Below are 12670 nucleotides of genomic sequence, written 5' to 3' on the forward strand. Positions count from 1 at the left end.
CAACTGCCCTACAAATGTGATCTTGAGTTCCACAGTTGTAAGCATTAAACCAAGCATACTGATCCCATTAACAGACTAACAGTCAGTGAGGTACACTAAGCACTGAGAGTCTCTGATAAAAGAATCTTCATGACCGAAGCAGTCTGGTTTTGCTATAATATCTGCTGGTACTTGCTGGAGTTTGTGGTTCTATGCATGTACTTTCATATACTTTCATGCACAGCTATCTTTGTGTCTATGCCGATCCCACCTCCCATAGTCAGTCCCATCTAACCATAGGTCATGGTCCTACTAAAACTATCAACTACTTATAAAAAGTGGGATGATCTGTGCTTTTTTGTATTTCTATTAATCAAACAACATAAAAGCTGGTAACCCACCAACACAACCACCAGCTGCTCCACAATCAGGCCACACACACACAATCGAAAAAGACGCAAGGTGCATGGTGGGGAGAAAGTGGCGGTGCATTGGGAAAGATCTGTAGTAGTATTGAAGTTGAATAATTGAAGCTGGCCTTGTTCCAATATGGGTTTTGTGTTTTTTAGGTTGTGCAATAGCACCTCCCGGCTTGTGTAAATGTTCATCTGCCAGTTATGCTGCCCGAACCGCCCTGTTACACTGCGTGACTGTAAATCACCTCTGTATTAATCACGCTGGGGTGTGCTTGCTTTGCGCTCTGCTGTATATTGCAGCAATAACGGTTCAGCTCCTCTCCTGGCCGCTGAGGCGTAGCGGGGACGCAGGGGCAGACGGCCATTCTGTGAGTGTCCTCACATAGCTGGAGCTAAAGGCGGCAGCTGGCTGTTTCTCATATGAGCTCTCTACACAGCAGACCGTGATCCATTACTCACTTCACTTCTGCCACCATCTGTGTGTGTGCGCGCGACTGGCTGACCTTTATAGGCTGCAGCAGAGCGGGTTCATCGAGGGTGTGTGTGTATGTTTCTGCTCTGAATGCTCTCTTGCAATTTCCTCGTTAAAAGGAAAAGTTTGCCGTTTCCACCTTTTAGTCCATGTGTAGTCAGTTAGCCAAGACCACGGTTTGGTATCCGAATTTGGCTTCTTTAGTTTTGCACTGGAGCTACACAGCTAATGCAGCCGATTACTGGACATTTAAACCTCAGCCAGCATTTAGCGTCTTGCAAACTTGCTTATTGGGCCATCCACAAATTTCAGCACCCTTGGTAATCATGAGCAAAATGGGCTGTCCAAACCATTCCTCTATACACAATCTCTCCAGATCCTTCCGATTCTAAGGTCCACAGTAGTTTCATATTTTGTCCACAGATTTTCTTTGAGGTTTGGATCAGGGCACAGGGATGGCCATAGCAGAACCTTCAGGCTGTGGTCAGTGAACCATTTTTGTGTTGATTTTGAGGTGCGTTATGGATCATTGTTCTGCTGAAAGGTCCAGCCACTGCCCAATTTAAGCTTCCTGACTGTCTGGCTTTGCTGGTACTCGAAAGGGGTTTGTGACACCATGTGTCTGGACAAGTTCGTTGGAAGAAACACAGCTCCACAACATCATAGATTCATCAATCTACTACTTTCTGCATGGCCATCTTTGTGTCTATGCCAATCCCAATTCAGGTCACATCTGACCATAGGACATGGTCCTACTGAAAGTTCCAGTAATGTCAGGCAAACTGACTGTAGTCTGTAATCCCTCCTGTAATCATTCTAGATTCTTTCTCTAGCTGTGCTTGGAGATAATATAGACATATGAGCTTTTTCCAGAGGGGTCTTTAACCTCTCCACAATGCATAAAAACTTCTTTACTTCTAGTAAAATCAGGCATTTTTGGCAGTTTATTATTTTGTAGCCAGATTTTTGATTGATTGTGCAGCTCAACCACATTTTTAACGTTATTGCTATATTCTTTGGTCTCATAGTAAAGGAAATTTGGTCTATCATCTCCCTAGAACATTGTTCGAGAGAATTTTGGAGAAGCCGATCCTACTCGAACCTCAGTAACTCATTTAGTTTGGTTTGATCTAAATTGGTAAAGTGAGTGATATTACCATGATTAGATCCAAAGAGCTTTCTGAGGCCTTCCAGAAGAAGGTTGTAGGTGCAGATGGGTCTGTTCTGGTCTTAGAACACTTAGAAAGTGCAACAACTGCCAACATGTCCAGGTCAGGCCGTCCTAGCAAGTTCAGTCCAACAGCAGACCACAAGATGCGTAAAGAAGTCTCAGACAATCCTAAAGTGTCATCAGGAGATCTACAGGTAGCTCTTGCCACAGCTGAAGTTTAGGTAATGGGGGATACTTAGTCACTGCAGTACTTGGACACTGTATTTCCAACAGTCACAGTGCAGCTCTCAAGAGGTTCTTCTGCTGTTCTAATTTGGAGAGTTGGGGTCCTTGATAAGCAGTGGTGTAACAACACACTCGGCCCATGATTTGATTCAGTTCAGAAAACTGGGTTCATGACTCAGTATTCTCACAATATTTTGAACAAAATTTGAATGAGGAAACATGATGACTATACCCATCTTGTTGCATAATCTACAGATAAGACTAGAGCTGGGAGGCTAGAGCAATGTGATGCGTGACATGCGCGTTCTGGAGAGGACTGCTGGTTGCTGACAGTCACCTGCTCTATGGTTTGTGTCTTATATTGGTGCATTTTTAGACCTTTCACAGCCCAATTTTGAACAGATCATAGCAGGTAACAGATGAAGAGTGGTGTGCTTTTTCTGCAGCAGCTGGTGTGTGTGGAGATGTAGAGGCGTGTGGGTGTGTGAGAGTACTATTCCGTCTTCACTGGAGTCCTCACTGGAGATATTGTAGATGGTCCTGCCGTTTAAACTGTCTCACACTGCAGCTCTGCGCTCTGGCCACTGAGCTGCTTAAATGCAAATGAGACACATTTATTCACTCAAAGCGGTGTATGATTAATGAATCTGTTAGATGTGTGCGTGTGTGTGTGTGGTAAGAAAACAAACAGTTAAATGCATCAGTTCTTGTCACTCATGCTTTAGCTGTTAAGTGTGCAATGGCCTCCTTTTCCTCAAAGTGATGAGCTTTTTCATAAACTACTCAGGAGCTGGGGATTATTCTGTGCCGCTTCCCACCTACTGGACTGGCCTGTGGCGTTATATTATGTGTGGAATTGACGATTTTATTAACACATTATTATTATTTTTTTTTAACAAATAAGCCCGAGAGAGTTTAGCCGAGATCCTTTTGTTAGACTCTTCAGCTCGGGTGCCAGATGGTTTGATATAAGCAGCCCTTCTTCCTCCATGGACAGGTGGGGTAGGTAGTGCAGCCAACAGTGACGTAACAGTCTGGCACCCAGTCCAAGAATAATTCTCTCTCGACAACAAACCTCAAGTGTTATTGCTCGTGAAACTGCCATATTAAGACTTTCCCCCCCTGAGGAGTGTTCCACTGTGTGTACTTCTGCACTACACACTCTTCTTTATGGCTAATGGCTTGTAGAACTGTCACTATCAATTATATTAGTCTTAGAGTAATCTATCGATTGCTTTGTCAGATAATTGAGTCATTAGAAAAAGGCCCGCTATGAAATATGGATTGAACTAAATGATAACAAACCGGTGGAGAGCATAGCTTTCAGAGATTCCAAATATATACTATTGGAAAAAAGATAAATTGGAGCCTTAAAAAAAAATCTATAAACACTACGGTAGTGTGCTAAAGTCATAAAGTCAGGCACCATTTTTTATTTACAGCCAAAGAAAGGGATTCAGTTTCTTCAGATTTTTTAGCATCAATGACACAGAAGCCTCAACAGAGTCTAATATCAGATGTTTCAGTATTGGGTAAATGCACCGTCACTTTGATTGCAGCTTCAGCTTTCTTTTCAGGAGACTCTCTTCAGTTTGCAGAGAAATCTGCAGGAGTCTTTTTTTTGCCTCCCACCATCCAAGTCATTTCAAACACATTCAACAAGTTTGAAGTCTAGACTGAGGTCGAGTCATCTTTTCACAGTGTAAAGAGGGACATAAATAACTGTGGATGGGCTCTGAGTGGCTCAGCAGTCTATTGCCATGCCGCTTTGCCATCGGCGGCCAGCATCCGAGTGAGCACAATTGGCCGTGCTCTCTGTGGATGGCGCTCTCTTCCCTCGTCACTTGTTGGCAGGCACAGGCATCTGTTAGCTGGTGTGGTTTATCTGGGGACCTGGCGCTTTCCACTGAGAGTGTTGGCTGCCTGGCGATGCCACTTTGGCAGCAGTTCGTTAAGAGGCAGTGGCTGACTTTGCATGTATTGGAGGAAGTTCTTGCCCTCCTAGTGTAGGGAGCTTTGCTGGTGCTAGGGGGAGCTGTGAACGGGTGGGTTAATCGGTACTACCAAATGTACCCAAAAAAAGAAATAACTGAATGTTTGTTTAAAGGCCTTTTTAGGGCTCAATTTTCTCCTCTCTCCCAAATATGGAAGTGTTAAGTGCTGTTTATCTGACCAGGGCAGGTTTAGTTGTCTACCAGGCTTTGCAGAGTTGTTAGTAGTCCTTCTTTCTTTATAGCTGTGTTTTCTGTTTTTTGATGTTTTGGATGAGATTTACAAAGTTGTGGATGGGCCGAATTCGAATTTCTTGATTGGTGGTGAGAGATATGTTGCAAAAACTGACTAGATTACTTGTTGTTTGACCAGAATACATCATAGCTCATAATGGCAAAAAAAATCTAACCTTGTTACTAAGCTGTTTGATGGTTGAGCTGCATTGAGATTTGATAAATACTAAGTAGCTACTGAAATCTAATCCTGTATTGTGTGCTCATCTACTTTTGAGCTTAAAGCAAGTCATATTTCACGCACTTCCCATCTTTAAGTCCATGTAAAAGCCCTCTGCACATAAGCGCATTTTCACTTGCAACCTTTGTTTGCCTATTTGTAAAATAATAATATTGAACATTGACTTACGTAAGACTGGGCCTGAGATACAAATAGGTGGGCATTGGCACCCTGGGCTCAATCGTACCACCTCCTTTCATGCAAATTGTCAATCATCACTGATGATTTATTGAAAATGTAAGTTAGAATTCTTTTTATATACCTTATTATTGAAGCTTGATTGAAGCTTGCTGTTCCCTCTTCTTTCTACTGCAGTGGTGGAGCGTGGAGAGAGGAGAAGTCCTGCAGACGTTTTACACCACAGGAGCCAATCTGAAGCGCATCCACGTCTCACCTGACTTCAGAACGTTTGTCACCATCGACAACATTGGAATCCTCTACATCCTGAGGCAGGTGGAGGGAGGACAGCTTTAGAGCAGAACTGAAGATCTATTCAAATGACTGAACCACACCATTCCTAATTCAATCTTTTCTACACCTTTAATGCAAAGCCTTTAAAAGCCAGCTGTCTGGGCATAGTTCCTCTCTGTAAGGCTGTTGTCTCCATGTTGGTGCTAATTAATCAAAAGTTTTATACGTCTCGTGGACTCATACTACCGTAATGTTGCAATTTACCTGCCTTAACCACATTCTGCTGCCTTGAGGAGGCGAATCATTGCTTTTCTAGGACAATCAGGGTGTCTTTGCTGTTCGAATCTGAAATGTGCACGCTATGACCCACATTAACAAAAGCCTCCCTGGCATATTTTTATCTCCTTTTTTTTGTGAGGCAGTAAGAAGCTCTTCTTGGCTCCTCTGTGTCGGAGCGTTTGATGTGAAGACTTAAAATCCCCAAAAATATACTACTGTGAACAGCATTGCCGCTTATCTTTGAAGTGGCAGGAACAATATAAGAATAGCTAATGTATAAATAACGCACAAGTAATAAACCGCGTTTGATCCGGGTGCTGTGAAACTGGGCTGGACTGTAAAAATATTAGTAATAATTCTATGTGTAATAATTCTATGTCTTAAAATCAAAATTTTTATTTGGGTAGATTTGCACTATGCCTGTGTTTACCAGCATTATGTGGACACTTTATATACTCTGTATTGTTAGGCGTGAACAATCACAGGTATTGTATGCCATAAAAGATGGAGTAGACACTGTACGCATAATTTTGTAGTGGGGGCTAAAAAGAAAAAGCAGTAAAGTAAAAGCAGGAGTCCTTTTTTAGCAACTCTGAGATGAGGAGTCCTTAATACAGAGAGGTTCAGTCAGTGAGTTTTTGAAAGAGCTCAGCTACCTGCCCTTGGCTGGAGACCATATCTCAAAGTCTATACACACGCCATCATTCAGGTGAGTCTAGGTCTTTAAACACTGCTGAACAGCTAACTTGAGATGCTGGCAAGCACACACACACACCCACAGACATGCAATAGGTAAGTCATTACAAACTTAAGGAGATTTTGGCCAAGAAAAAAGCTTAAGCATGGCTGACTGCGTTTGGTGTTTGAGGTTCGCTTCTTATTATTCTTGCAGATTATTTTTTATATTAAGTCTACCTGTGTAGGCTGAAGAGGTGCAAACATCAACATTGGTTTTTGTGACATCCCAAAAAACAGAATGTGGTTTTGTAGTTTAGTTGGCATATGTTGTGTGTTACCCTTCACTGAATCAAGACTTATAACTGTTTCAATAAATGAGGGTCTGATGTTCTATATGGCACTGGAAGCTTTTACACTGCAGGCCTGCGTCCCTACACGTCGTGAAATGGCTCATTGGGTTGACTCAGGCGAAGTTGGGATTTCTGTGTGTGTTTTGTTTTTGCATGGCAATCGCAGTGTACTTTTCAACACACTTGTCAATAAAACCTCTCAATTTTACCACAGTGCTTTTCTATCATTTCTAATATTTCCCATTTAAACTGGTTTTCATGGTAGGATTGGTTTGAAAACAACTTCAAGACGCTTTATTGTCATTTCAACCATATACAAGAACACAGCAAAGCGCAAGGACGTTTCCCCAAGTGCATGGTGCGTCACAACACAACTCTACCTAAGACAGACAGTGCAAATGTCAAGTGGTTAATGTGGTTAATGTGGTTCAAGTGGTTAATGTGGTTAATGTGGTTAATGTGGCGCAACAGATAACAGATAACATCACAACCTATAACGCAACAGATAACATCACTACCTGCCAGTGAGTTACCACACCATGTGGGAGACGGGTTCGATTCCTGGTCTGGGTGGCTGTGCTGCACTACACCAAGTGTAGTCCTTGGGCAAGACTCCTAACACTACATTGGCCCACCTCTGTAATACGAGTAATCTTGTAAGTCACTTGGGATAAGAGCATGAGCTAAATGCCATAAATGTAATGTATAAATGTAAATGTGCATAGAACAAAGAAACAGACACAATGGACAATGGACACAAACCAGCTTTCAGTGTTGAATATGTGTGGTGAGGTGCAGAGATATGTCAAATGGGTATCTCACTGTCAGCATATAGCATATATATGTGGTTTAGCTTAATATAATAATATAGCTAATTGTGTGTGTATATATATATATATATATATATATATATATATATATATATATATATATATATATATACAAATCACTTTATTAGTAACACTACGTTGTATCTGATGTGGCCTTCTGCTGCTGTAGCCCATCTGCCTCAAGGTTGGATATGTTGTGTATTCATAGATGCTTTTCTGCTCCCTGTTCAGAGTGGTTATCTGAGCTACTGAGGACTTTCTATCTGCTCCAACCAGCTCTGTCGGTCTCTGTTTATCTATTTCATAGTAAAAAGTGGAAAAAGAGCTTCTTGATGAGTGCACCATGTACAACTGTAGTTACTGTGATAAAATCCTGTATTGTGCCCTCTGCTATCGGCCTTGTTCACACACCAATCTTTAAATCTGTGTTACAGTCATGTCTACGTTTATGGCCAAAGTACTGACAGTATTTCTGCTAATGCAGTACTGTTTAAACCTGTAGGCTACCTCTCCTGTGGTTAGAAGTGTCTAGATTCAGAGCTGTAAACTGTGGTAAGGTGTTTGAAAGTGTGTTGGGGACAATTGCTATGTGCTCTGCAAGACACTGATCAGCAAAACCGACTTATTTTTAGGTCTCTTTAGGTGAGGTATGGTAGGTAAAAATTCTGTCACACTGGTGTGTCATCACTGGTAAATTTGAAGATTTTGGTCTATTTTGCCACCACAGTACCAGCATGTCTTTTTCAGATGACTGCTATTGTTTATCAAGGGAATCTGAGAGAGGATTCAAAGCCAGTGTGAATGTCCTCAGAATAACAGCTCTAACCACCCACTTCTATAGGTGGGTTGTTTTTGTGTCAAACATCCAATCTGTACATAGGATGTTCTCACCTGTCTGAACCTGAGAGAGAGAAATAGAACGGCTCATCTCCTGTGTGACCTTGACCTTTGGACCAGGGCCCTCTAACTTAAACATTCCAAAGCCATGAATTCGGATACTGTATGGAGCTTCAGATGAAAAGTTCAAAATTAAAAAAAAAAAAAAATCAAAATTACACAAGTAAGTGCTTATTTTTCTGCACCATGCTTGTTCATGTCTATAGATTTACGCAAAATTGACGAACAATTAGCATTCTAACACAACATGCAGCACCACGACCGCTGCCTGTCATCACATGTGTCATTGTAAAGCTCACGCTCTCTTTCCTGAATTCAGATGTGGTTGTTTATGTTATTAGCAGGCGATCATAAAAGAAAAAAGGGGGATTTCCCAAAGCAAATTTAGAAATGTAAAAATACACATATAATATATGTAAATATACTATATATTCTATATATTCTTTTTTTTATTTTACAGAGGGTGTTGTTCATATATCATTCATAAGCTTTTACTAAGTTACTGAACATTATATGCTTAAAAACACAACAGAAATGTTTTATAACTGTTTATTTCTGATCCCCAATTCCCGAAACATTTGATTCTAAAATATTAAGAAAATAGAAGAAGAAATCTGAACCTGACTATTCGTTCAGATTCGCTGTTCAGGTTTGCTGTTCAGGTTTGCTGTTCCTGTTATTGAATCGTATCAAAAATGATACAGCAGTGAGTTCCAGCCACGCAAGCTGATTGGTTGAGTAGCGTTCTAACCCTGCTGATTTTTTTATATTTAATTAGATGGTCTGTGAAAGCAGCTTAATGAACTACAGTCTGTGCAGTGTGTGAGTGTTGAGTTTTTTTGTGACGTAGCAACAAGCTGCTTGTCAAGGAACTATAATTGGGTGGAAAGAAATGCTAACGTTGAAACATATGAAATGCTTTGTTCATGTCTTCGTTTATTGATTTATTAATTACTGTAATGACTTTCCAAACTGTTATATAAAAGACACAGAACACTCCAAGGTCGTGTGTTATCTTATATCACACCCCCCTTATACCCCCTTTTACAATACCCCTCTCGTTTAGATCATTAATTAGATAATGCTTCATTTGCATATTTCAATATAAATGATCAGGTTACGTCAAACAGAAAATTATTTTCAATGTATTTAATCAACTGGGGAAGTTTTAATGGTGATCTTTGTTCATTTAATTTGACCTTATTCACCTATACTCTAAACAACAAAGGTGCTGCGAAAGATTCTTTGAGCGATACCAAAGAAGAACCACTTTTGCTTCTATAAAGAACCATTTTTGTCATTCAGATGTGGCCAATATATTGATGAAGAACGTTAACGCTTAAAGCCTCTTCACACTCACTTCACACATCTCAATGACAAACATGGTTCTACATGGAACCAAAAGTGGTTCTTCTTTTATTGGCATCACTCCATTTATACCATTTGTGGCACCTGTATTTTTCAGAGTCTATTGTCTAGCCTTTAGGCCAATAGAACGGTGGGCTTGCAACGCACTGCACAAATCTCTGCACAGATCACCTCATCCACAAACATGGGACTAGACAGCTGATGTTTCCTGTCTGACTAAAAACGCTCCTCTTTCAGAGGATCCATCACCAGCTGTGAGAGAATCCTTTGAACATGTTCGCCCTTGTTCGCGCTCATGATTAAACTAGTGTAAGCGGCTTCTGAGCTAACTGCTACTGCTCTAGCAAATCACTGCAGCATTGTGCAGGTTTAGCGAGAGTGACAAAGTATTTACTGATGAAGATGTAAAAGTCCACTGTAACAGTATCAGTATGTAAACCATTAAACTACAATCCTGTTCCGTATCTTTGAAGTCTCATTCTGCCCCCATTTCAGCGACACACTGTTACACAAATGGTACAAAACTAATGAAGACAGAAGAAAACAGGGGTGGAGGCTGCTTTGAATACTAAACAAGTCCTTGTCACAGGGGAGTTTGGCTGTATGCTTTATTATTGATTGCTATATTAGAACACTAGTTTGGGTGTTCTTTATCCTCTCTTAGCTGAACGTGTATCTACAGAGTTCAGATAAATGACAATGAGAGAGTTCACAGTTAATTCAGGAAGATACAGCAGCGTCTCCATTCTATACATTTTTAATGTTATCGTGTCCAATTTCAGTTTATTATAAAATTGTTCTTTAATATTCTTTTAATCAATGATACAAAAGAACAGTATTTGAAACAAAGGATGCACCGATAGCAGTTTTCCTTTCCAATACCGATACTGGATTTTCAAGTATCTGCCGATAACGAGTACAGATACCAACTCTGACTTCATACTTCATAGATTTAGACTAGCTATCTTCCTGGTGACCCTGGTGCCCCAACATGCATTATTTGGGAATTATCTTGGGAAGCCTCCTCTGGATTAAACACAGAAGTCTCAAAAGAACAAGTAAACCAAACTAGCAGCACAAGCACAACAGGGTTGGGTAGTGTCATGGAGGCTCCACACTAACACACCAAACAAAGGAGTAAAAGTGGAGTCCTAATCAGTCCAGAAATGAACTGCACCTGTGTGCCTGGAGCCGAGCCTCAGGTGAGAGGCGGAGCCCAGCCCTTGTGCTTGGGCTCCCCACTGAGGTCAGTAGAGGGAGACATTACAACTCAATATGGGATAGTATTGAAGCAGTATTTTTTAAGAATATTTACCAATGCATTTTTAATTTATTATAACCACATCTCCCAGCCCTATTTCATGGCATTGGTGCTCTCTATTACTGATGCCAAAACTGTGTGTAAGTGCCAGTATCAACACCAATACCGATACGGTATCGGTGCTACACTATTTGAAACAAAAGCTGTCTAAGGCTGGAGCCACCAGCTAATTTTAGCCCTAAACAAGTCTTTGCCTCAGAAGCTCCATCCACATGGAAACCGAGCATCTGATTGGACGTACCGTTTGGGTTAAGATTATCTTGTGGCTCCAGCTTTAGACAGCTTTTGTTTCTAATGTTGTAGCACTGATATTGTATTGATATTAGTATCAATATTGGTTCAGATATTGTTCTTTTATATTGTCGGTATCTGATGTTCTCTCAGCTGGCCAAAACTATAAGGATTTAGAAAGACTGCTTCTGGCTTTCCACACAAGCTAATACAAGTCTGAGACTTTGTTGAAAGATGCACTATATGGACAAAAGTATTGGGACATCTGCTCATTTACTGTCTCTACAGTCCAGGAAAGGATTTCTACTAAAGATTTTGGAGGAGCATTACTGTGAGGAGCTGATTGCATTCAGCAATAAGGGAGTTGGTGACTCATCCCAAAAGTATTGGGTATAGAACAATTTTTCTAGAGAACACAGTTCCACTACACCTCAGTCTAATGCTAGGGGGCTTTATACCCCTACCGTGCCTGTAGGTTCATGTTTATCTTTGACAACAGGCCGAAGTCAGGCCCGAACTGTCGTACTAGCCACACGATACTGTGCTTGTCACAATACACTGATACAGTGTGATTCAGTGCAAACAATGCATAGTAAACTAACATGTACTACACACACTGTCATACTTTTATATCCCTATTCAAAAGTCATAAGCGCATCTTTCCCACTGTGTGTATGTGTGTGTGTGTGTGTGTGTGTGTGTGTGAGAGAGAGAGAGAGAGAGAGAGAGAGAGAGAGAGAGAACAATGTAGGACTATCTGGTCTGTACCACATCTGTATGCAAGAGAGGAAAATGCAGAGAGCGTGAAAGTGATGTACAGTGAGTGTGTGTGTGTGTGTGTGAAAGAGAGCGAGAGAGAGCTCTCTAAGGCCTGGCATTGCTGACACAGCAGTGGTCATGCTCTGTCTGTTTTGGAGTCTTCCTGTTGGCAGTTGGCTGATGAGAGCGGGCAGACAGTGGGCTGCCATGTCCAACTGTCTCATACTGCACACCCCCACCACCACCACCACCACCACTCACTAACAGCCAGAAAAGAACAAGAATGAACACGCCAAGCTGCATCCCGACCATGCGCTGGGTCTCTTCTCATGTTATTATAATAAAATATGCATATTTCAGAATCTTCTGTTGCATTTTTAAAGGGACAGAGTCTTGTAAGCTTTAACTTACAAGCTAAGTGTTAACTGGCAGAGACCTAATTCAAGACTGCAAACAGTTCTGTAATACGAGGAACTGCTAATCCACTATTTACAGCTAAATTTAACATGTGGAAATGAAGCTTGAATGTGATGAAGTGGCGACGCGTCATCAGGACTCATTACTGACCTCAAGAAGAGCAGGAGGAGCTGCAAACCAAACAGTGTGGATGGAGTACGAGTGAGGGTTGTTTGCTGAGTCAGTTTCAGTGTGCGGAAACCTGTTAACCTTCCCTGCACTTTTAGCACCAGGGCTACAACAAGGTGAGCTATGAGTAACCACTCACGGGTACACTTGTGCCTTCTTACAGTCTGCTGTGAAAACGACTTGGCAAGCCTGG

At 41.3% G+C, this 12670-nt stretch overlaps 1 protein-coding gene across 1 annotated transcript in view; it reads left to right on the plus strand.

The window, feature by feature from the left end:
* The window catches only part of apaf1 (apoptotic peptidase activating factor 1), a 60207-nt gene extending 53513 nt beyond the window's left edge, over positions 1 to 6694 (plus strand). Inside the window, exon 26 of the mRNA XM_072672496.1 lies at positions 5084 to 6694. Within this exon, the coding sequence (XP_072528597.1) occupies positions 5084 to 5242 (159 nt within the window). The 3' untranslated portion in view covers positions 5243 to 6694. The remainder of the gene's footprint in view (positions 1 to 5083) is intronic.
* Positions 6695 to 12670: the final 5976 nt, after the last annotated feature.

This window comes from Salminus brasiliensis, chromosome 2, assembly GCF_030463535.1.
Source record: "Salminus brasiliensis chromosome 2, fSalBra1.hap2, whole genome shotgun sequence".
NCBI lineage: Eukaryota > Metazoa > Chordata > Actinopteri > Characiformes > Bryconidae > Salminus > Salminus brasiliensis.